This window comes from Sorex araneus, chromosome 3 (assembly GCF_027595985.1).
Source record: "Sorex araneus isolate mSorAra2 chromosome 3, mSorAra2.pri, whole genome shotgun sequence".
Taxonomy (NCBI): domain Eukaryota; kingdom Metazoa; phylum Chordata; class Mammalia; order Eulipotyphla; family Soricidae; genus Sorex; species Sorex araneus.
In genome coordinates this window covers 205,367,249-205,391,017 of record NC_073304.1, presented here as the reverse complement: position 1 = coordinate 205,391,017, position 23,769 = coordinate 205,367,249, and the positions used below count along the sequence as shown (strand labels likewise).

The 23,769-nt window shown below is 39.7% G+C and overlaps 1 protein-coding gene and 1 non-coding gene across 6 annotated transcripts in view; both read right to left on the bottom strand.

Annotated features, from left to right (window-relative positions):
• The window catches only part of TRIM37 (tripartite motif containing 37), a 91,012-nt gene that overhangs the window by 23,468 nt on the left and 43,775 nt on the right, over nt 1-23,769 (bottom strand). For 3 of the 5 annotated variants that reach the window (XM_055133862.1, XM_055133860.1, XM_055133861.1), the window contains exons 14-22: nt 22,681-22,795; nt 21,213-21,431; nt 19,598-19,734; nt 18,180-18,265; nt 16,164-16,358; nt 13,801-14,109; nt 12,573-12,701; nt 12,077-12,266; nt 7,290-7,429 (exon numbers count right to left, since the gene is read on the bottom strand). In XM_055133862.1, the coding sequence (XP_054989837.1) occupies nt 7,290-7,429; nt 12,077-12,266; nt 12,573-12,701; nt 13,801-14,109; nt 16,164-16,358; nt 18,180-18,265; nt 19,598-19,734; nt 21,213-21,431; nt 22,681-22,795 (1,520 nt within the window). The remainder of the gene's footprint in view (nt 1-7,289; nt 7,430-12,076; nt 12,267-12,572; nt 12,702-13,800; nt 14,110-16,163; nt 16,359-18,179; nt 18,266-19,597; nt 19,735-21,212; nt 21,432-22,680; nt 22,796-23,769) is intronic. The other 2 variants (XM_055133864.1, XM_055133863.1) reach the window with 2 other exon arrangements.
• Nucleotides 15,670-15,833, bottom strand: LOC129404021 (U1 spliceosomal RNA). Its single transcript, XR_008629632.1, has one exon. It is a non-coding gene; the product is annotated as a U1 spliceosomal RNA (small nuclear RNA).

Here is a 23,769-nt window from a genome sequence, read left to right as displayed (position 1 = left end):
CCCATATGGTCCCCTGAGCACTGCCAGAAGTAATTCCTGAGTGCATGAGCCAGGAGTAACCCTGTGTATCACTGGATGTGACAAAAAAAAAAAAAAGACTTTCTGTGGCTGTACTGCTGTAGGGATCCCAGCCAGCCAAAGACACTGGTTTTCAATCCTTCTCTGAACACCCCCCAGGCCCCCAATGAAATGCTTTGATTTCTCCTGTTTCCCCCTCCCCCCAAACAATGAAGAGTTTTCAAAGGCGGGAGGGAAAGATATGTTCCACTCAAAATTTACAAAGCAAGGCAGACATTTCACCTAAAGTAAGTCAAGCAGATATGCAAATATAAAACCTATGCCATGAATAATTCATAAAATAACAACCTGCAAGAATTCTGTTAAACTTGGAAATAAAAATTTTTTGTCTTCTTATGTTATTTGAGGAACAACTACATTAAGGACTGCTCAAGAACTACTCCCAGCTCTGTGCTAGGGGGTGCTCCTGGTGGTGCCTGGGGACCAGGTGAGGGATCAAACTCCTGCATGCAAAGTATGCACTCAATCCACTGTACTAGCACTCTTGCCCAAGGTTCTGTTTTAGGAATAAGGGCCCTAGAACATGGCTCAGTCATAGAGTGCCTCCTTTGCATTCATGAGGGCCAGAATTTGGTTTCTGGAGCCAAGAGTCTGATCTCCATTATACGACAACCATTGTGTGAGTGCTGCCAACAGTAGAAGCACCACAAGTGTGACTCCTGACAACTCCTGACAAAGCCCAATAAACTTCCTAGAAATGAAAGATAAATAAATATTATTAGGGTACAATAGTATAGTAGGTAGGGCTCTTGCCTTATAAACAGCTGACCCGGGTACAATCCTTAGCACCACAGTCCCCCAAATATGGCCAGAAGTGATCCCTGACTGCAGAGCCAGGTATAAGCGTTGGGCACAGCTGGGTGTGCCCTTCGCCCAAAAGGGAAGGAAATAAAAGGAAAAAACAGATGAACAAGAGTGTGTATGGGGATCAATAATATAATAAAGCAGTTCCTTGAAAAGATCAGTAAAGCTGGTACATCTCTAAGTCAATTAAGAACATACAAAATGATGTATTAATAACAGGAATGAAAAAAAGGCAGCATCACAAGAGATTCTACATTAAAAAAAATAATCAGGAATAGTAGGTGCAATTCACGCATGCATGAGACACTGGTTCCATCCCTGGCATCCTAAAGGAACAAAATAGTATGTCAACAACTTTAGCTTACAAAATAAACACATGAAATAGAAAAATTCTTCAGTAGAAATGAACTACCAAGGTTCATTTAGATTAAAACATATAAGATAATTTTACTATTAAAAAAATGGAATTTGTAGTTAAATTTCTAACAAAGAAAACTATCGTCTCAAGCAACTTCTGAATTTTCAGAAAAGTTTTTTCAGGATTATTTCTACCTTAAATATGTGTAAAGTATAATCTGCTGAATGCATGGACATTTCTGAAATTCCAAAATTCAGCTAAGAAACCCCTTACACCTCAATAGAGTAACCACTATTCAGACAAAATTCTGCTACCTTCGTAAGGAACCATCTCCACCTTGTGGCATTTCATGGAACTGTAGTAAAGCCTACTGACTGGAGTTTCTAAACTTCCAGGTACAAATTTGACCTTTTATACCAGCTTTTTCAAATTCCTGATAGACAACAATTTCTGAACAAACATGCTGCTGAAATTCTCTGAAACTCCAAAATTCACAAATTACTCACAAAAATTTAATTGAAAAGACCAAAGAAATAGTAGAAGGTTTATGGTGCTTTCCAACCAACCCTGGCTGACATCCAATATTGTTTATGACTTCCCCACAAGCACTGCCCAGTGTGATCCTGAGCACTGAGCCAGGAACAGCCTGAGTATCACAGAGTAAAACCAAACACCCCACAATTTTAATTAAAATTAAAATTAAAATAATTTAAGTAAGACTTTTCCAAACTCTTGATATGTATTTTAAAAATGAACTTCAGTGGTTGAAGAGATAGAGCCGGTAGAGAGCTTGTCTTGCATTAATCCGACCTGGTTCAATCCCCAGCATCCCATATGACCCCCTGAGTCCCACCAGGAGTGATTCCTGAGTGCAGAGAGAGGAGTAATCCCTGAGGACTATGGGGTAAAGCTCTCAAAGAAAAATTAGTTTCTGCTATTTTTAAGAAATGTAGACTACGGTGAATATTCAAAAGCTAAAAAATGCTATACAATGTTCACTGTATTCAAATAATGCAACAATTAGATTTCCTCACCAAGTTTATAGGACTTTATAGAATCAGGTCAGAAACACCAATGCAACTTATCTTTCTCCCCAAACTTGCTATTCCTTTGAACAACACTGAAAAGTTCCTATAAAGTATAAAATCATTAATATTTACATTACAGCAATCAGAGCCATGAACACAAATAGCAACAGCTCTCCCAAGGACCGGTTTGATTGACTCTTCTTTCTAAGGCAATCTATCTTCCAGTTAATCTAAATTATTCCCAGGCTTTTCTTTTAACATTCTCTAAGTGTGTGCTATCAAAGAGATGTTTCCTAGGTTAACTAAAATTATAGAATTAGAATGACTCTAAACCCACTGCTGCTTGATTCAGCTTTCACATCAACTAGGAAAACACATTTTTCAAGAAATGCAGAAAAAAACGTACATAAAATATATTTCGAGGGGCTGGAGCGATAGCACAGCGGGTAGGGCGTTTGCCTTGCACGCGGCCGACCCGGGTTCGAATCCCAGCATCCCATATGGTCCCCTGAGCACCGCCAGGAGTAATTCCTGAGTGTAGAACCAGGAGTAACCCCTGTGCATCGCCAGGTGTGACCCAAAAAGCAAAAAAAATATATATATATATATATTTCGAGGGGCTGGAGTGATAGTACAGCGAGTAGGGTGTTTGCCTTGCACGCAGCTGACCCGGGTTCAATTCCCAGCATCCCGTATGGTTCCCTGAGCACCGCCAGGGGTAATTCCTGAGTGCATGGGCAGGAGTAACCCCTGTGCATCTCTGGGTGTGACCCAAAAAGCAAAAAAAAAAAAAAAAAAAAAAAGTAAATTAAAAAATATATATATACATATACATATATATATAAAACAGAGCAATAGTACAGTGGGGTAAAGCACTTCCTTTATATGCAGCTGACCCGGGTTTGATCTTCAGCATCCCCTGTGGTCCCCCTAAGCATTTCCAGGGGTGATTGCTGAGCACAGAGGCAGGAAAAACCCCTGAGCACTGCTGGATATGCTCCAAAACAAACAAATTCTTGAGTCTTTTATCGTGGCTTTGGATGTCCAGGAACCTGTATGCTGGTAATATGCCACAAACTCTTACAACTTACACAGAAAAATTACTAAAGTGTGACTTCCTAAATCAAAATAAACAAGTTCAAGGAGAGAACTTGAACTTCTTTATTTTGATTTATGAAATCACACTTCTAGCAATAATTTAGGGTGAGATAAAATCTAAATTAACTAAATATGTTTCTTACCATTTTTCTTATCCTAAAGTTTCGTTTATACCCCCAAAATCCACTTTCCACAATGCAGCTAAAGAATGAACATAATTTTATCATCTTACTTCTTAGATCCTATTAAAAGGATCCAAATTCTAGTTTGGATACAGTCTAACTTAGTATCACCATTCCCTGCGATTGGGTGTCTTACAATCCTGACCTGGCTCACGCCTAACTCATTTCCTTCATGATCTTTCCAAGAGTGGAAAGATCTAGGTTAATAAAGAGATGATAACTAAGAGTGCTGCTCAGAAGTCAAGTATCTATAAAATTAAGATACCAAAGTACATACTACACATGGTGTATAGATAAAATATTTTAAAATCTTTAGCAGTCTCTAGTCTATAATAAAAACTTCATTTTATTATTACATACTTATTCTCTTTTAACTGGTTTCTTCAACCTGTGGTTTCCTATTGCTTTCTCTGCCATTTACCATCACCATCATCAAACATATCTAGCTTACCTTAGTGTTATAACTTCTTTCGATTCATAACTCTGACCTGCTATGCCAGTGATTCTGAAAGTCACCTCTGGCTGAGTCATTCAGTGGTTCTCAACTGGGAATGATTTTGACTCCCAGGGGGCATCTACAGACATCTATGGTAGTTAAAACCAAGGATACTGCTAAACATTCTACAATGCAAAAGGAAACCTTCCCCAAAATAAAAAACAACCTGGACCAAAATGTCAAGCACTGTACAGAGAACCTTGACCAAGACTCTAAACCTACTCAATGGGTAGGTTTAGAAATTACTTTATCACCAACATTAAATGCAAAGAGAGGCAAATAAAAATCATTTCATAAATGATGCATGAATTAAACTCCATGTAAGGACCAGGGAGATGGTGCAAATGGCTGGAATATATATGCATTTTTTTCTTTTAAGCTTTTTGGGTCACACGTGCAATGCTCAGAGGTTACTCTTGGCTCTGCACTCAGGAATTATTCCTGGAGGTGCTCAGGGGATCATATCGGATGCCGGGGATCAAACCCATGTTGGCCACGTGCAAGGCAAATGCCCTACCTGCTGAGTAGGGCCCCTGGAGTATCTTTTACAGGCAAAAATCCTGGGTTCAATCCCCCAGCACCTCTTGGTCCCCCATGCACCTCTGATACTCCAATCTGAGTTAGTCCTAAGCTCTCCTAGGCATTATCCCAAAATAAAACAAAAATTAAGAGCCTGTAATTCTACCACATTCTGTAAGAATTTAAATTATTACAGATTGTAATCAATATGTACAAGTAAATGGAAATTAGCTAATCCTGACAGGTAATTTTTGGAAAAAAAACACACACACAAATAGCTTTCCTTTCTTAATGTTTTAACAACCAACACATTACCTCAAAAGTACATTACATTTAATTGCTCCTGTGGAAATAAGGTGGTTCACTATAGCAGCACCAACTAAGAGGGAAGACCAACATGTTTACTGTTTTTTAATGGAAAAACCTGAAAATGTCACCACCCACATACCCTCTCAGAGCAGCCTGAAGTAGGGAGATGCTGGCATCTGTGTATATGCTTTTAGTTACAATTCATCAATCATTGAAATTCAAATGAGTGCAGAGGTGGAAGGTGGCAGTTTCAGTAAAAAATGAAAGAAAAAAAATTCCAATGTTAAGTACTATTAAGAAAGGTGACATGGGCTTTTTCACCTCTGGAGAAGCCTGTATTCTCTCTAGAACATACATATATTTCTCTTTTTCTCCCCTCAAATTTCTCTAAGTAAATCTCTCTAAATAAAGCTATTTTGTTTCACTCTGAATGATTTGGCAGAGCTGAAGCAGATTACCATAAAGTAATTTTAAAATGGTTAAAACCTGAAATATACCTACAAAGCAATCTATAGACAATGAGCAAGACTGACTTTAAAAGACAAAGTTCGATCCATCTTGCCACACTCAGCAGTGAAGAATCCTGGCCGGCGGGCACCACAAGCAAAGAATGCTCCAGACCCCAGACAGGGCCACAAATACCGGGGTGCCCCAGACAGAGAAGGTGCAGAGTCCCCGCCTTCTCCAGATGGAATCCCGGCAACATTGAGCTTCTACTAACATGGCTCCAGTATGTGGGTACTGAACTATTCCTCCAAACCGCACGGTCAAATAAGCCTTTCCTGATATAGAAAAAAACGCTCAGAAACAGCTCTTCCGCCCCTGAGCGGCCACGATCCTAAAGGCTCACAAACCAATCTCAGAACACAGCAGCTGCTGGCAGATATACTCCTGGACTTTGAACTAAACTATGGCAGCCCTGGGAGTGGAAAGGTTTTTGTCCCTCGGCCTTTTCCCCATTGCGGCAGCATGGCGACTGCCACCTTTCAGAGCCAATTGGACAGAGAGGTAGGAGCTTGCAGTGATGGGGCGCACAGGAAATCTCAAGATGGTGAGGGGGAGGTGGAACCGGCCCTGCCCCTCACCCAAATGGGACCCTGAGCAGCCACCCATGAATGGCTCCTCTGCTCAGAACAGCCGTGATCCCAGAGGCACACAAACCAATCTTGAAACACAGAGGCGGGGCTGGAGAGATAGCACAGCGGGTAGGGCGTTTGCCTTGCACGCGGCCGACCCGGGTTCAAATCCCAGCATCCCATATGGTCCCCTGAGCACGGCCAGGGGTGATTCCTGAGTGCATAGCCAGGAGTAACCCCTGTGCATCGCCAGGTGTGACCCAAAAAGCAAAAAAAAAAAAAAAAAAAAAAAGAAAAAAAAAAAAAAGAAACACAGAGGCTGCTGGCAGAAATACCTCTGGACTTAATTACTAAAATACCGGAATTCCAAAACCACTCGGCCACTGGCCGTGCGACATCATATGCTCTTCATTATCAGCAATAGGAAACGAATGATGTAATGATGCCTTTTCGGCAGGTCAAATTGTTGGGGAGAATATTCCAAATGATAATAGTGGGTTTTCTGTCAAAAACTGAATGTAATCAAAGTAAAGAGAGAGTAAAGTGAAAATCATCTGCCACACAGGCAGGGTGGGGAGTGGGAGGGTAGTATACTGGGGTTCTTGGTGGTAGAACATGTGCACTGGTGAAGGGATGAGTGTTTGATCATTGTATGACTGAGACTTAAACCTGAAAGCTTTGTAACTGTTCTCACGGTGATTCAATAAAATAAATAAATAAATAAAATAAGAGACAAAGTACTTAATACTCATTCTAATTAGTTGTGTAGAGGCTTTTCTTCCCCATGAGATTGAACAGAGCTCATCTGTCTTTGCATATTCATGAAATGTCAGTGCTGGGCAAGCAGGTATACGCAGCATAATAAATCCACCTGTTCAGGGGCTGGAGTGATAGCACAGCGGGTAGGGCGTTTGCCTTGCATGCGGCCGACCCGGGTTCAAATCCCAGCATCCCATATGGTCCCCTGAGCACCGCCAGGAGTAATTCCTGAGTGCAGAGCCAGGAGTAACCCCTGTGCATCGCCAGGTGTGACCCAAAAACCAAAAAAAATAAAAAAAATAAAAAAAAAATAAATCCACCTGTTCAGTGAGCACACGACCTCCCTGCAGCACCCTCTCCCTAAATGCCCCTCCTTTAAGACATGTCCTTTTATGTCGTCATTGATCCATTCTGCCTTCCTCTGCTTAATAAACCAGATTCTGCAGTACAGATCAAACACTTCACATGATAATGTTTCAATGATCTTTCCATTTAACTTACAATAACCTAAATCTACACCAACATCCCAAAAACCAGAAGTAGTCTTGTCTTCTGCCCAACTATGATTTAATTATTTCTTACCTTCCTCAGGGGCAGCCGCAGCTCCTTCAGGTAGTACCGGCTGCAATTCTCCAGTTTCAGAATTATTTTCCAAATCAGTCATTTGCATTCCTTCTGGATGACTTCCTTTAGCGTTAGTCCTCAAAGAGGGAGAAAACAATCTGATGTTTTTATATAGCTAGTAAGTGACACAATAATTTGTGGTTTATTTTTCCCTAATCCTGAAATGAAGTATCAAACCAAAGAGGATATATGCTGCTTTGTTTTAGGGAAGGTGTGATGAGTGGGAAGTTGTCATGCAGTGCTGAGGACTCAACTCAGTACATTGTCTTGGACCTCTCAGGCTTTGTCTGTAAAATATTCATTACAAGATTGAACTATATTAAGTTCAATATCCTAATTATGATACTGTACTATAGCTTTAAAAATGCGGGTTTGGAGCAACAGCACAGTGGGTAGGGCATTTGCCCTGCACATGGCCAACCAGGGTTCGTTCTCAGCATCCTATATGGTCCCCTGAGCACCACCAGGGGGTAATTCCTGAGTTCAGAGCCAGGAGTAACCCCTGTGCATCGCCGGATGTGACCCCAAAAGCAAAAAAATTAAAAAGTCATTAGGGAATTCTTGGGTAATGTACACAAAATGTCTTCCTATTGTCTTATCTCCATGTGTCAATATAAGTCTAGAGACTAGGAATGTAGCTCAATGACAGATCATATCATTCAATGTGACATGATCTAGACTCAATCTCCAGAGTCCTTTACCCAGTCACCCCACCACACACACATACAAAATTAAAAACCTAAATACAAGTCCAAAATAATGTGCTCTCACTAACATGGAAAAAATGCTGACATGTTATTGACTGAGGAAACAGGTACTCCTTTATTAATAAAAAGCTATATAGTCACGGTTGATAAATATGTATAAAAACTGAGAAGAGGGGGCTGGAGTGATAGCAAAGGGTAGGGCATTTGCCTTGCATGCGGCTGACCTGGGTTCGATTCCCAGCATCCCATATGGTCCCCTGAGCACCACCAGGAGTAATTCCTGAGTGCAGAGCCAGGAGTAACCCCTGAGCATCACTGGGTGTGACCCAAAAAGCCAAAAATAAATAAATAAAACTGAGAAGGCGGCACAGATAAAAAACTGCAGGAATGCATTTGGGTCAGGGATTTGGAAATCTTCACAAATCGGAGGCAAAAATGGTATAAATTTAATAATTTTTAAAAATATTTTCATCTTCAATCATTATTTACAATTTTTGTACACACTATTTTAAGTAGGGATTGAAAAAAAAACCAACAAGATAGAAAATATTGAGCCATACTGATACTATAGTAAGGCTTAGAGGAATACTACTTGGCTAGAAGAAAAGATGAAATCATGCAATTTATTGCTACTGGTTGGACCTGGAAAGTATCATGTTGAGTGAAGTTAGTCAGAAGGAGAAGAACAGACACAGAATGACCTCTCTCATATGTGGGATACCTAAACAAATATAGCAGAGAAGTAACAAATGCACAAAGGCAACAGAAAGTGAGAACTGGTCTTCAGTAGGAAGTTTACCAAGATGGGTGGGGAGAGGGGCAGAGAGTAGGATGAGGGGACACTGGGGCAATGGTGAAGGGAAGCAAACAGTTTAGTGGAGTATGAGGTGCTAGCAATATTTATGCAAGAAACCCTGTTATCAACAGTATTCCAAGCCACAGTGCCTACAATAAAACTGAAAAATTTAAATAAATATTTTACTTAAAAAAAAAAAACAAGGGTCAGAGTCTTTCATCTACATGGGTCTTTCAACAAGGCTCTTCATCTGCATGCTGAGTTTAGAATTTCATCTATAAAAATGACTGTTCAGGGATCAGAGACACAGGGGCAAGGAGTTTGTCCTGCATACAGCCAACCCTGGTTCAATTCTCAGTACTGCCTATATCCTCCAAGTACTATCAGGAGGGAGCCAGGAATAAGCCCTTAATACACTAAGTGGAGATGTGACCCCCTTCAGCCAAAAAAATAAACAAAAAATGTCTGATCACATATATTTACTCTTTAGAACTAAAGGCAGATATAAATACCTCCAAAACAAATTAAAAACACAGTTGTAATTTCAACTTGAAAGGAATGTGTATAAAAATCAGGCATAGAAAACATTCAATGATAATAATCCTCTGCATTTCTTCAAGCTGGTTTAAAATAGAATTAAAAACCAAAATTAACATCTGTCCTTTTAGATTTGGTAATTATCCAGATCTTGGAATTGTACAGAATTTAGAATCAGAGAGAGTACAACAGGCTGGAGTGTATGCTTTGCATGCAGGAGGCTGGGTTCAGTACCCAGCACCACAAGGATCCCTGAGCATTGAACTGAGAGGAATAGCCCTCTCACCACAAAACCACCCGGTGAGACCAAAAAATAAAAAGGTGAAGAATTAAATAAATTTGAAGAATGATAATATTAGAAAACCAACTCTTGTCAAACTCTAAGGCAGAACTATTTATTGTTTAAATATATTTTTATTTATATATTTTCTGGTTCTGAGTGTGCCCAGCAGGATTGGGGGATACTCATGGTTCAGTGCTTAGTTGTGGCTTCCAGAAGTGCTCAGGAGATCATATGGTCCTGCAAATCAAACCTAGACCTGCTGCATGCAAAGCACACACTCAAACTGCTGAGCAATCTCTCCAGTCACTCACTGCTTAAATCTAGAAACATATTTAATATAGATAATAGATATATAGATAAGCAGATAGATATTAATGGTCCTAGTAGCGCATTTCTAGACAGTACAATTAATGACCACTCTTTTCTTTTGAAAATAAAAAAGGAGGAGAGGGACGACCAAATCTAGTGTTGTGTATGTAGGACTATGTGGCACCTGGGAGTGAATTCAGCACTACCAATATCAAGGTATATGCTCTAACACTGGACTTTCCTAGCTATATATCTTTTGAATAGATGTGTTTAATTGCTGGGATTGGACCCAGAGAAAGGTGCTGACTATCCCATCCTTTTGTATTTCCGACTATAAGGTCTGGGGATACTTTAACAAGAGATAAAAATGAGGTAAAAGCGGAAAAACAAGGAGTACCACTGAGTGTGGCCCAACCCATCCCAAGTCCCCTTTCACCCCCCACACAGAAGTAGATAAAATGAGTCATAGGTGGAAGTGCTTTATTCCATATGAAACATGTGTAAAAAAAAATCACTAACACAGATACAGAATATACCTCAGCACAATTATTTTCTTTATGTTGTTTTCCTTTGAAGCCACACCTTGCAGTGATCAGAGGACCATAACTGTGCCAGGGATCAAACCCAGGTGGTTCATGTGCAAATCTAGTGCCTACCCCTCTGTACTATCTTTCTGGCCCCAAAGATATTCTTGAAAAGTGTGTAAAAGAAATTCATAAACCAATCTCAAAAGAGATCAACAACCTGCAGATATGCCTCCAGACCCCACCCAAGCCAGGCTGTCTCACAAGGGGCAACTTGAATGGGGGCAAGTGAGCCCACCACCTGCTCAAAGAGAGCCCCGGCAGCCGAAAACCTCCATAATCCAATTGCTGCCATGTTTAGAGCCAGACTCCACAGGCTCAGGATAAACATCATCCAGGAATGAATCTGTTGAAAAACTCATGGAATTTTGGTCTTAGGACCAAAATCTCTCATGGAATAGGGAATGGGCAATCTCCCTCTACTCCCCTGTTCTCCCAGGAGCCTGGAAATCATACCCATGAACTGCCTCTAGCACCATATAAGCTCATTAACCAGTCATGATCTAGAGACTCATAAATAAATCTCGAAAGAGATCAACAAGCTGCAGAGATGCTCCCAGACCCCAAGTCATCGTCCAGTTAAAAATTATCACCCCATTCAAAATTTTAGAATTCCCGGGAAATGTGGCTATGAATGCGACATCTCATACTCTACACCACCGATACACCAAGAGTAGCACACCACATTGGGATGTAAAGTAGAAGGTAACCAATCTTGATTAAAAAAATATTAGCACACAAGGCTCAACCTTGTAATAACATGGTAGTAATCTTTTGTACAAGGGCTTACTGACTCCAGGGTGAGATACAACAATCTTCATTCACTTTTTTTCTAAGGAAATATTTTGATCATTTTTAGTGAACTATTCATAACAGGCAATACAAAATAAATTACTTATGGCCTGCTATTGGGGCAGACATGGGTAGTGGTTGGGAAAATTAGAAATAGTGGTGGTGGGAAGGTGAAATGGTGGAGGAATTGGTGTTGGAATATTGAATGTAATGAATCATCATGAACAACTTTATAAAAATAGAATTTAAAAAGTATGTAAGAGATGGAAATAAAAAAAGCTTAACACACACAAAACATCTCATAATGTACAGCAAGATTATAACTAATATTACCCTAACCAGTTGACAATTTTTTTGTTTTGGAACACATCTGGAGATACTCAGGGTTTATGTACTCCTGACTCTGCACTCAGGAATCACTCCTGGCAATGCTCAGTGGACCATATGGAATGCTGAGGGTCAAACCTGAATCGGCCACATGCAAAGCAAACAATTTACCCACTGTATTATCTCTCTGATCTCGAGCTGACATGCTTAACCTAAATTTCTGGTTCGATTCCATTAATTTAAAGGGAAAAAAAAAAAGGGTTTCTGATACATGAAGGTCCTTCAGTACAAGTAAACTTTCTGTCTGCTGAAAATTAATAGAAATTAATTTTATTATAATGTAGACTTAAAAGTGTTAAGTAACCCTAATAGGTACTATTCCATTAGAGAAGTAAAATAATTTAATTTACCCCAAGGTGATCATCTTTCTCCTTTTCTCGACAGTAGGCAAGCCATTGAAAACTGCAACCACAACAGCATCTGAATCCAAAGCTTGACACTGCCGGTCTTCAGATTTAGGCAGAATGTCAGTGACACTGCCATGTGTCAGAGCTCTGGGAGAACTATGCCTGCTCCCAGGCTGAGAGCCTCCTGGGGAGCCTTCAAAAACAGAAGGGGTATTCAGAAATAAGGCCAAAGAAACTTCGTTTCCTACTATCTATTTAGAAAATCTTATTCATTTTCAACTGCTGAAAAATGAAACACAATTTAAAATTAAATCCCAGTCTTTTTAAAATTAAGGAATGCAGAAGACACAGCTTTATTGGATACACTTTCTTACCACTGAGTTGGTTCTCTTATGAGAACAAGGCTTCAGTATTTAGGTGCTTACAGCTACAGCATAAGGTAATTTTAAGTAACAGATACCTACCCACTGAAATTATATTCTGAACTCTTCAAATTTACCTTCAGACAGAGTCTGACAGTCTCCCTTTGAACGGCTGTTTTCCCCAGAGTCTACTGCTCTTCTAAGTGACAGACTACCTGCCAGACTGGATCGAATTGGCTTGGGAGAATTACTCTTCTTATTTGAGGCTGCAAAGATAATTAAAAACATTTCTGAACAAAGCCAATTAGCAAAAACACTTGCTACCCAGAAAGTAAAGAAAGATTTCATCATACTATGCATGGAAGGTGCTTTATTTACTATGTGGGGGGAAAAAGTCCTTATGTGGGCTGGGGAAGCATTTCAATGGACTGGAATGCATGCACTGCAAGAAGGATGCCCATGTTTGGTCTTCAGCATAGCTTAACAGAGAGTAAAGAGTTAAGGTGCCTGCCATGCATTCTGCCAACCCCAATTCAAACTCCTGCCACCACAGTGTCCCTTACTTAAGCACCAAGAGGGGTCACTTCTGAGCAGAGCCAGAAATAGCCCCTGAGCATCACTGGGTGTGACCCAAAAACAAAGTACAACCATAATGTTCAAAAGATAAATAATCTGGATGTGTTCTTATTTAGTCATACTGGTCTTTGCTTCCAGTTTTTGAATTTGGTAAATACTGTACCAGTGACTTTGCATTCTGTTTTATTTATTTACCCTAAGACTGCTTCCCTCCCAGACCTTTGCATGACTGCCACCCTCTCAACATTCAAATCTCAGTTCAAATGTTGCCTCTTCAGAGATTCTTCAAGATTATGCTAACTAAAATAGCAAACTCATCTGCCTCCATCTTACCCCACCATTGCTTCCTTCACCAACTGAAATTCAGTCGGTATTTCAGCTGGTAATCAGCTGGTATCTTACCAACTGAAATTATCTTTACTTGCCAACCCATTTAAATATTCAAGACCCACCAACATGAATAAATGAATGTAAGATACTTTAAGGGTTTTGCCATGTTTATTGCCAAGTATAAGCAATCAATAAAAGCACAGGGCCAGGTATAAAGGGCATGTCTCACATTTTGCAGTTCTGGGCTTGAACTGCAACCCTAGGGGGTGCCACACAAAAGGAAAAAAGTTGGCTTTACTACAGAGTAGAAAATATATGGAGATCAAATTTAGGTGAAAGAAAAACCTGTCATATTCATAGTTTAATTTCATTGTAATGGAGACGTTTATTATTCTGAAAATAGCCCATCCTCTAACTTCCCAAAGAAGAAATTACATTAATAGGAACTTCTTCACTTACAGTTTCGTATGTAACAACTGTTGACTGATGACTTTGCCAAGAGTTCCATTCCTAAATCCTGTATTCTGCCAGAGTTTTCAGTGCCACATGCAGCCAGAGCCGGCTGGTCAGAAGAAAACAGACTAGCCTGCATATCTCCTGAAGCAGTACTAGTGTTTTTTATCTCTGAAAGTGTATTCCTTACATCAGTTTTCATACACCGAACTTCAGCCATTTGAGTTTTGAGTCTTTTCAGCATCTTTAAATCAGAGGGAACTCGCCACATTGCCTGCTGTTTCCTTTGGTCTTTATCTTTACGAGAATATGATGCTTCAGAGAGAAAGTGACAAGTTATGTTAACATGGATTTTAATATTCATGAATCATTCTATGTAATATACAAATGTATGTGGGATGAGAACCAAGTCACGTTCTACATAAAGTTTTATTCAGCAACAACAAAAAGCACAAAAATCTGATGTATAGTAAGCTAAAGAAAGTATTTTAGGTGCTTTATCAACAATACAGGCATATGTGGTATTTTATTACAACGACATCCTACTTTATTCATACTTTCAAAGTTACAATCTGGATCTCAAAACCATTCAAATATGAATAATTTTAAAAGTATAAAAGCAACTCTATTACTCCTCATATAGGTACTTAATGACAACCCATCCCTTTTCTTCCAAATTAACACGTCAGTCACACATGCTTCTGTGCTCCTCCAAACTATTTATTCCCTTTGCCCTCCCAGTCTAACCAAGTGATCATATAGATAAAATCAAAATATTCCCTACTCCTTCTCCAGGTGCCTTAATGACTTTTTCTCCCAAATCAATACTTACCTAATTTTGCACACTACATGAAGTATACTACAGAACTTATCCCATTTAAGAAAATAAGACTGTAGACCTGTGAATAGGTTTAGTCACCTCTGTGTTTATTCAGGAGCAACAGCCTATGGCACAAAGTATTCAACATGTCTTGTTAAATAAAATGTTTGTGTTTTCCACCTCCACTCTTCATGTACACAGAATTAAACAAGAAAACATTATCCCACATCGTTCAATTTTATAACCAGCAATTGACAAGAATGAGGATAATGGGTATCCCAAGTGGGAAAATACAAAAACATTTCAACAAGTCATCGTTTGAAAATCAGTCATAAACACCTGCTAAACTGATTTCAAATACTACAGACTATGCTCCACAGGGGATACAATAGTGAACAAGACAAGCTCTCAAATTTTTGCCTACACAAAAGCTGGGGAAATGAAAAATAATAAATGTAAGTACTATAAGTGACTAAACAGGAACATTTATGATGCTATCAGGAACCCTTATATATCAGGGATCTTGACCAACTGTTCTTTTTATGGAGGGACCACAGGTGGCGGTGCTCAGGGCTATTCCTGGTTCTGCTCAGGAATAACTTGGCAGTGCTCTGGAAACCATATGCAGGGTTGGCTGCGTAGCAGGAAAGTGCCTCACCTCTTGTACTATCTCTCTGACCCCAAACCCTATAAGTTAATGATTTAATGCACTGATGATGCAAAGCCTTCTTGAATTTTCTAAGTTATCTGGTTCATTATAATTTAGAATCTCACCTGCAACACCCGTTTCAATTATTCAGTTACGGTCTTTAGGAATTAGAGCTTTCTACAACTTCTTTTCCAGATGTCAGTATCTGTCAATACTGTCACCTCTGGTCACCCCTTTCAAATATTTTAAAAGTTATGATCTGGGTCTCATAACTACTCAAATATAATTTTAAAAGTTTAAAAGCAGATCTACTCCTCCTCCTCAAGTAACTAAATGAGGACTGTCCCTTTTCTTCCAAATCATTACATCAGTGATACATGCTTATATATATAATCACATACAACTTCAGGGGAGAGCGCGAACGCAGTCCCCCACTACCACAAATTATGCAGTCAAGTTTCCCACATTTGGGGAAGTCTCAGGGGTCAGCACATCCAGAGTGCAATGAATCAGCCTCGCCCTGGGAAAACCACTGTCATGATCATGGTATCTCCCCTGCCAGGTAGGTAATCAATATGTATGCCTTTAATCGGCACACTCTTAAATATACTAAAAGCAGCTAAAAGCACCTCTGTATCTGAACACAAAATCAACAACAAATCCCTAGCACCCCTTGAGAAACAGGCACCAAGGTCTACCAAATCCTTAATAGGTCCTGAGTATAACCAGGTATGGCTTCCAACGTTAAAAAAAAAAAAAAACTTTAAAAGATCAATCTTTTGTTCCAGAAATATATTATGTCACAAGACATAGCTGAACTATCTGGATTAAAACCCAAGAGATCTTTTAGAAAAAGAAATACAGAAAAAAAAAAAAAGGTGATTATTGTTAATACATTACCTGGAGGTTGCAAAAGTGAAGTAGGTGGGCGAGGTGGTAAACCCCACAAATTCTCCATACCGCTCCAGTCCTTAAGGTCCAATAAATGCATTAAAATTAAAGGATCAATGTCTAGTAAACTACTGGTAGCAGTAGAACATAAATGTGCTCTTCTTGACATTCTGCCACTAGCACCTACATAGCCATGGTTACTACCTATAAAAAAAAAAAGATACACAGTATGTATGCCTTTAATTGGCATATTTTTAAGCATACTAAAAACAAGAAGCTGATCTGTTGTCAGAATACTTTCATACTTTTCGTGAACTTAACTCCTAGAAGCTGGTGGTATTCATATACAGAAAGGAAGATTCACATGGCCTATTTCGTACTGCTCTTCCAAGTCTTTACTTTGATCAATAAATAAAAATCCCATTCTTTTGTGGTTAAGTCCCCTGGTCAGTCCTCTCTCTCTACCTCCTATTCTACCATCATATTCACCCACAGGCATCAAAGAATTTAGCATCTATTCCAATCTCCCTCTCTCAGAGCTAATGTTGTCATTATTCTGGACATGTGAGAAAAATATATGTCTTCGGTCTCATAGATAAATGTCCAGTCTAACCTTATTATAAAGTAAATGTTTTAGAACTGTACTGTTTTAATTCTCAAAAGTGAAATGTGACTGGCATCGTTTCATTAATCAGACATGGTCAGCAAACAGAAAATGCATTTCTCCTACTAGACTGATTCAGCTAGCAAATATTCTACATTTAAAAAACATTTATCACCTGAACAGTACATATTTAAAAACATACATTCTCTTGCAACTAAAAAAAGGTAATAAAACTAAAAGCAGTTATTATTTTTTGGTTTTGGAGTCACACCTGGCAGTCCTCAGGGCTTACTCTTGACTCGATCGATGCTCAGCTACTGGAATCAGCCAGTGTGCAAGGCAAAGATATAAACCCTATACTATCTTTGCAGACTCTAAAGCAATTCTTATGGGAATAAGATAATCCAAATCACAAAAGACATATTTCCAATATCACCTAGCAGCTCTCCCTTTTTTTTTCTTAAATTTTATTGAATCACCATGAGATAGTTACAAGCTTTCATCTCACAATGATCAAACACCCATCCCTCCACCAGTGCACATCCCCCACCACCAGTATCCCGGGTATACCACCCTTTCCCATCCTCCCCCTGCCTCCATGGCAGACAATATCCCCCATACTCTCTCTCTACTTTTGGGAATTATGGCTTGTAACAGACACTTAGAGGTCATCATGTTTGGTCCATTATCTACTTTCGGCACGCATCTTCTATCCCAACTGGTTCCTCCAGCCATCATTTTCTTAGTGATCCCTTCTCTATTCCATCTGCCTTCTCCCCTTCGCTAGTGAGGCAGTCTTCCAGTTATGAGGCAATCCTACTGGCCCTTGTATCTACTGTCGTTGGGTGTCAGCCTCATGTGATGTTATTCTATACTCCACAAATGAGTGCAGTTCTTCTGTGTCTGGGTTCAATCTCTGGCATCACAAGAATAACTATAAAATATATAATGGCAGGGGGGTTGGGGGTGGGTGGGAAGGTGGAGCAATAGTAGAGCAGGTAGTTTACTTGCCTTGCACGCGGCCAACCTAGGTTCGGTCCCCAGTGCCCCATACTTCCCCCAAGTCCACCAGGAGAAAGCCCTGAGTACCACAGAATGTAACCAAAAACCAAACAACAAAATGTAACAAAACAAAAAATATACATATATTCACATACACATAATTTTTAAAGGTGACCTAATCAAAGGACTGGAGAGATAGTACAGCAGGTAGGGTGCCTGCCTTATAAGCAGCTGACCTGTGTTGACTCTCCAGCACCCCAGGGTCCCCTGACCCCACCAGGAGGGATTCCTGAATGCAGAGCCAGGAGTTAGTTCTGAGTACAGCCAGATGTGACCCAAAAATAGCAATAAAAAAAAAAAGTTATATCAGCTAAAAGCAAAGAGACAGCAGACAGGTCTATGGATCTTTGTTTCTATACCTGGAGGTCCAGCAGCAGCAGCATCTTCCATAAGTTCTCCCTCTTCCAATTCCATGCTGTTGTATTCCACATCATTTTCTCCAGACCTGAGACCAAAGTTCATCATTCTCATGTGGTAACTACAATTAGCATTATTTGTCACACCTCAAGAAATTTTGTTACAATTTTACACTGTGCTTTCTATAGGGAGGTATTTATTTCTAAATACTAAAATAATAACTGATGGGCCTGGAGCCATAGCGCAGTGGGCAGGGCATTTGCCTTGCATGCGGCTGACCCTGGTTCAATCCCCAGAATCCTACATGGTCCCCCAAGCCCACCAGGAGTGACCACTGAGTGCAGAGCCAGAAATAACCCCTGATCACTGCCAGGTATGGCCCCAAAACAAAAATAACAACTAAATAATAGTACAATAATAATAAATCCCCTTCCATATAGTGGTAACAGAAAAAAAAACCTATTTTTTTTTTGGTAGGGGGACATACCTAGCGGTGCTCAGGAAATCATATTGGGTGCCGGGGACTAAACCGGGTCAGCCACGTGCAAGGCAAATGCTTTACCCTCTATAATATCTCACTGGCCCCAATAGAAGATATTTTACTTCAGGGGCTGGAGTGATAATACAAAGGTAGGGCGCTTGCCTTGCACGTGGCTGACCTGAGTTTGATTCCATGGCATCCCATATGGTCACCCAAGCACCACCAGGAATAATTCCTGAGTGCAGAGTCAGGAGTAACCCCTAGTCATAAATGAGTATGCACTGCACCCCCCACCCCCAAAAAATTCTATTTCAGTGGAATGTAGTCAATTTCATAGTGTTCCTATCTGTCATACCACCAACCATAGCTCACAACAGACACTCAAACAACACAAAGTATCAGCATTTCTCACCCTGAGTCCAGTTACCTGTTGAGGCTGAGTTCATTTCAGCCAGTGGGGAATTACATTTTCTACCTATACTCACTCCTGCACCCAAGAAACAAAAATTCTATCAGGTACAATATGCTGATATTATAGGGGACTCAGATCATCCGTGTCTTAGTTTATTTGTAAAGCAGAGGTCCCAGGCATGAGAAGAAGTTGAAAACATCTAAGGGGTAATACCCCCAACTCTGTTACCAACAAGGTTTCAGTTTCTGAAAGTAAGGATCAGCACAACCAAGCACACCTTTTTCTTCACTTCTGCTTCAGAGCTCTGGCTCCATCATTTTGATTTAGGGGTGAGACTGGGTTTAAAACCAGTTAGAAATACTCCCCGACAACCTCAGTGTGTGATCACCCCTCCAACCTCTGCCAATTAAAAAAAAAAAAAAGCAAACAAAAAAACTATTGAATACTCTGATGTTTGGGCTTACATCAGCTGATATAATTTTATTAGCATTTATTTTGTAGTTGTATGGTTAATTTAAGATACTCACATAGTTTCCTCATCAATGTCATTTTCTTCTGTGTTACTTGTTGCTGTGGAACTGGCAGAGGAACTGCTGCCATCAAGGTGATTGACTTCATCTTCACCAACAAGATCGAGATCTAGATCTCCATCTGAAAGCTCATGCTAGGTCAGTGCAAACAAACAAAATTAGTCTTATTAATGTTTCTATTATGATAAGCATCCCACCAAATCCATGATCTAAAAACCAAACAAGGGCCAGAGCAATAGTACAGCAGGTAGGGCGCTTGCCTTGTGGGAGGCCAACCGGGTTTGATCCTCAGCATCCCATAGGGTCCTCCAAGAACCACCAGGAGTGATTCCTGAGTGCAGAGCCAGGAATAACCCTGAGCACCACTGGGTGTGGCCCCCAAAACACAAAACAAAACAAAAATAAATCAATTGGGGCTGGAGAACAGTACAGTGGACAGAGTGCTTGCCTTGCACATGGCTGACCCAGGTTCAATCCCTGGCATCCCATATGGTCCCCTGAGCACCAGTAGGAGTGATCCTTGAGCAGAAAACAGGAGTAATCCCTGAGTACACCAGGTATGGCCCAAAAACCGACGACAACAGCAACAACAAAAATCACACCACCTCTTTCACAGTCTATCACTACAAATTTACTGCTGCCAAAGTTGAGTGGACACTCAAAATGACTGGAAATCCTTCATACATTCCATATCAGGCTTTACTATTATTCCTTAAAACATCCCTCCAAAAGTTCCACCCATATCTGTTACCAACAAAGTTCACTATAAACCCTGTCCCTTATTTACACAGAAGATCATACCTGGTTATTTTAGATCTCAATTTTCAGTTGGCCTACTACTAAACTATTTCCTTCCTTTCAGTCAACCACTAAAGGTTAATTATTTCACCTGAACGCTCAACTCCAAGACCCATTATTTCCTTAGTTTCTTTAATACTCAATATTTTATCTTTAATCTCTTTCCCCAATGACTCCTTTATTTTAGCAGATACCTACAAATGTATACCCATCACAAAAAATAACTACAGGGGCAGATAAGAAGTGCAGGGGTAAAAGCACCTGCCTTGTCCCACATTGATCCCAATACCACAAGGTCTCCAAGCAATAGTAGGAGTGACCCTCCACAAACACAGTCAGAGTAGCCCTAGCACTGCCAAATATGGCCAAAAGTCCAATAAGTAAATTAATTAAAACAATCACCAAAAAAAAAAAAAACCTGCTATGCTTATCTTTCTTCAATCAAACCACTTCCAATAAATTTATTAACATTTATGAAAGGTCATATGCTGAGAATAGGTAATATTTTCAGCACAATGATCCTTCAATATTGATCTGGGTCGGGTATATTAGAATACAAACGCTGAGGCTGGGTAGTACAGTGGGTAGGGTGTTTGCCTTGCACGCAACCAACCTGGGTTCGATTCCCAGCATTTCATATGGTCCCCTGAGCACCACCAGAAGTAATTCCTGAGTGCAAAGCCAGGAGTAATCCCTATGCATCGCCCAGCGTGACTCCCCCCGCAAAAAAAAAGACAAAAAAAAAAAAACCCACAAATGCCTATCATTTCTCTTATCAAGTACTGAATCAATATAAAACGAGCCTAATTATTACATGATAATCTTCATTCTGAATTTTCTCCTCATCTTCTTCATCATCCTTGGCTTCGCTTACAGAAGCTGCAGTAGAAGCATCCTGAAGAAGCATGTCAGTGCACGACCCAGGTTTCTTTGATCGTGTCTCAGGTACCTCATCATTTTGGGGGCTGAGATGATTATCTGGTGGTGATAAATCTCTTGATTTCTGCGTTCGAGACAACTCTATAGTCAGTCTCTTTCAAAATGAGAACAGCACAAATAAACATGAGTTATAATGCGCTTTACTGGCACACTAAAAAAAAAAACACTTCATGTAAGAAATTATCTGAATATTTCTAAAATCATTTAACCATAAATCTCACTCTGCATTGTTTACAGGAAAGAAAAATTGCTCAACTTGCTTTATATTCTTTTTACATCCAACCTAAGCTAAAGATATCACTAGTTGGGGCCAGAGTGATAGTGCAGCAAGTAAGATGCTTGCTGACCCAGGTTCAGTTCCCTGAACGTTATATGGTTCCCCAAGCCCACCAGGAGTGATCCCTGAATGCAGAGCCAGGAGTAAGTCCTAGGCAGAGCCAAGAGTGCCCCCCAACCCCCACCAAAAAAAGGGAAAAGATTAAAGATATAATTTTCTTTTTCTGATCAAACTGTATTTGCTTCTTTAATCATATACAACATGAAAAATCTGATAGTATCTACTCATATTTTTTCTTTCATCTATTCATATTTTCTTCTAATAACTGCCCTCAGCACTTCCAACTTCACTCAAATTTCCATTGGTAGTAAGAATATTATATAGTACATGGGGGCACAGTGATAGTACAGTGGGTAAGGCTTGCACACAGCCAAACTAGTTCAGTCCCATAAGGTTCCCCCAAAGAACAGAGCCAGGAGTAACCCTTGAGCATCAAGGGGTAGGACCGCTATCTCCCCAATTCCGCAACCCCCCTCCGCAAAAGTAAAATTTAATCAGTAGATCATTTAGTTTACTATTGTGAAATAAAAAACTCATTAACTGATCTTCCCCAATGTTCAATTAAACAGTGAAAATTCAAGGCAAGATAGCTTTCTGCAGTTTAGAATAGTCTAAATTCAAGACATGGAGAAAGACATCAAATTACCAAAAGAATCAAGAGATTTTAATATCTAAGTAGAGCAATACCATCAGATATAATTTTATGCAATGATGGAAATGTTCTGTATCTGCACTGTTCAATACGAGCACCTGAATACAAGATGATATGAGATGATAGTGCAAAAAAGGAACTAAACTGTAACTTTAATAAAGTCTAATTTACATAACCTTACGTGGCTAGTGGCTACTGAATAGGGACAGTAGAGTTAGAGGTTCAAAGGTGGTAAGAATGGAACACAGGATAATTAGATTTTTCTAAAAAAAATAACACCAAAAGATAGCCAAAATCTAAAAGGACAAAAGGGAATAGGAAATGTTATAGTTCAACTGTAAGCTATTTTCTTACCTCTTTTAGGTTGTTTATTTGTTGGATATAACTAGTCTGTGCAGCTTCTAACTGAGTAATATACCAATGCTGGTCCCGGCATTTTTGAAAAAAAGTTGGTGAACGTACCTGAAACCTGAAAGAATGGTTGTCCATAAAAAATAATCTAAGCAACAAAATATTATCAACTAAGTCTTAGAATTATAACTGTAAATACTTCAAGTTTTAAGTTAACTTCTAATGCCAAAATGCAAATTAGCACAGAGCTCCTGGTATTACCATTTATAACAGGTAGTCTAGTTTGTTTAGCATAGTTTGAGAGTAAACTATACTTTTCTTTGATGGGAGAGAGAGTACTGTGAATAAGGCTTACCTTACACAGTTACCTGGGTTTGATCCCTTACCATGTATGATCCCCTCGAGCCCCAGAGATTCCTGAGAGCCAGGAGTAAACCTTGTGTACCACTGCATGTGACTCCCAAAGAAAACAAAACCAAAATCAACAAAAAAAGAAGAAAAATGGTATCAAACTATACTTTTCTTTCTTGGATGGGTAGCGGATTTCCCAAACAACGCTAGGGGGCACAGGGATTACTTCTACCAGTACTCTATCAAACATGTTGGACAATTCAGTACACCAGCACATGGTGCCGGGAAATGGGGAGAAAGGCATGAGGCACACACCTGGTAAGTGGTTGGAGGCCTCTTGAGTATACAAAGTAGTGTCATTTATAATGTGTGCATGGGATTGAACTTTGGGCCTCACACGTGCAAGACATGTGCTCCAGCCCTTTGAGTGATCCCCAGACAACAAACTATGTTTCTAAATAAATGACATTATGTATTGTCAGCTTCCAAACTAACCTACAAAACTATATTTCAACAATCTAGAGCAAATGTAATGTTGATTTTGAGTTGTGAAGAATCGATCAACCACTGAAGGAGGAAGATAATGTTTCCTACTACTTTCCAGTCTAGATCAAACACTAGTAAAATAAGCAAAGTGTGTTTCATTTTCCTCTGCTAACATTTTCCCTTCCTCTTAATTAAAAAAAAAAATTACTTAATGACTCAACTGCACTGAACTTTATTGTTCCCCAAAGAGTTCTA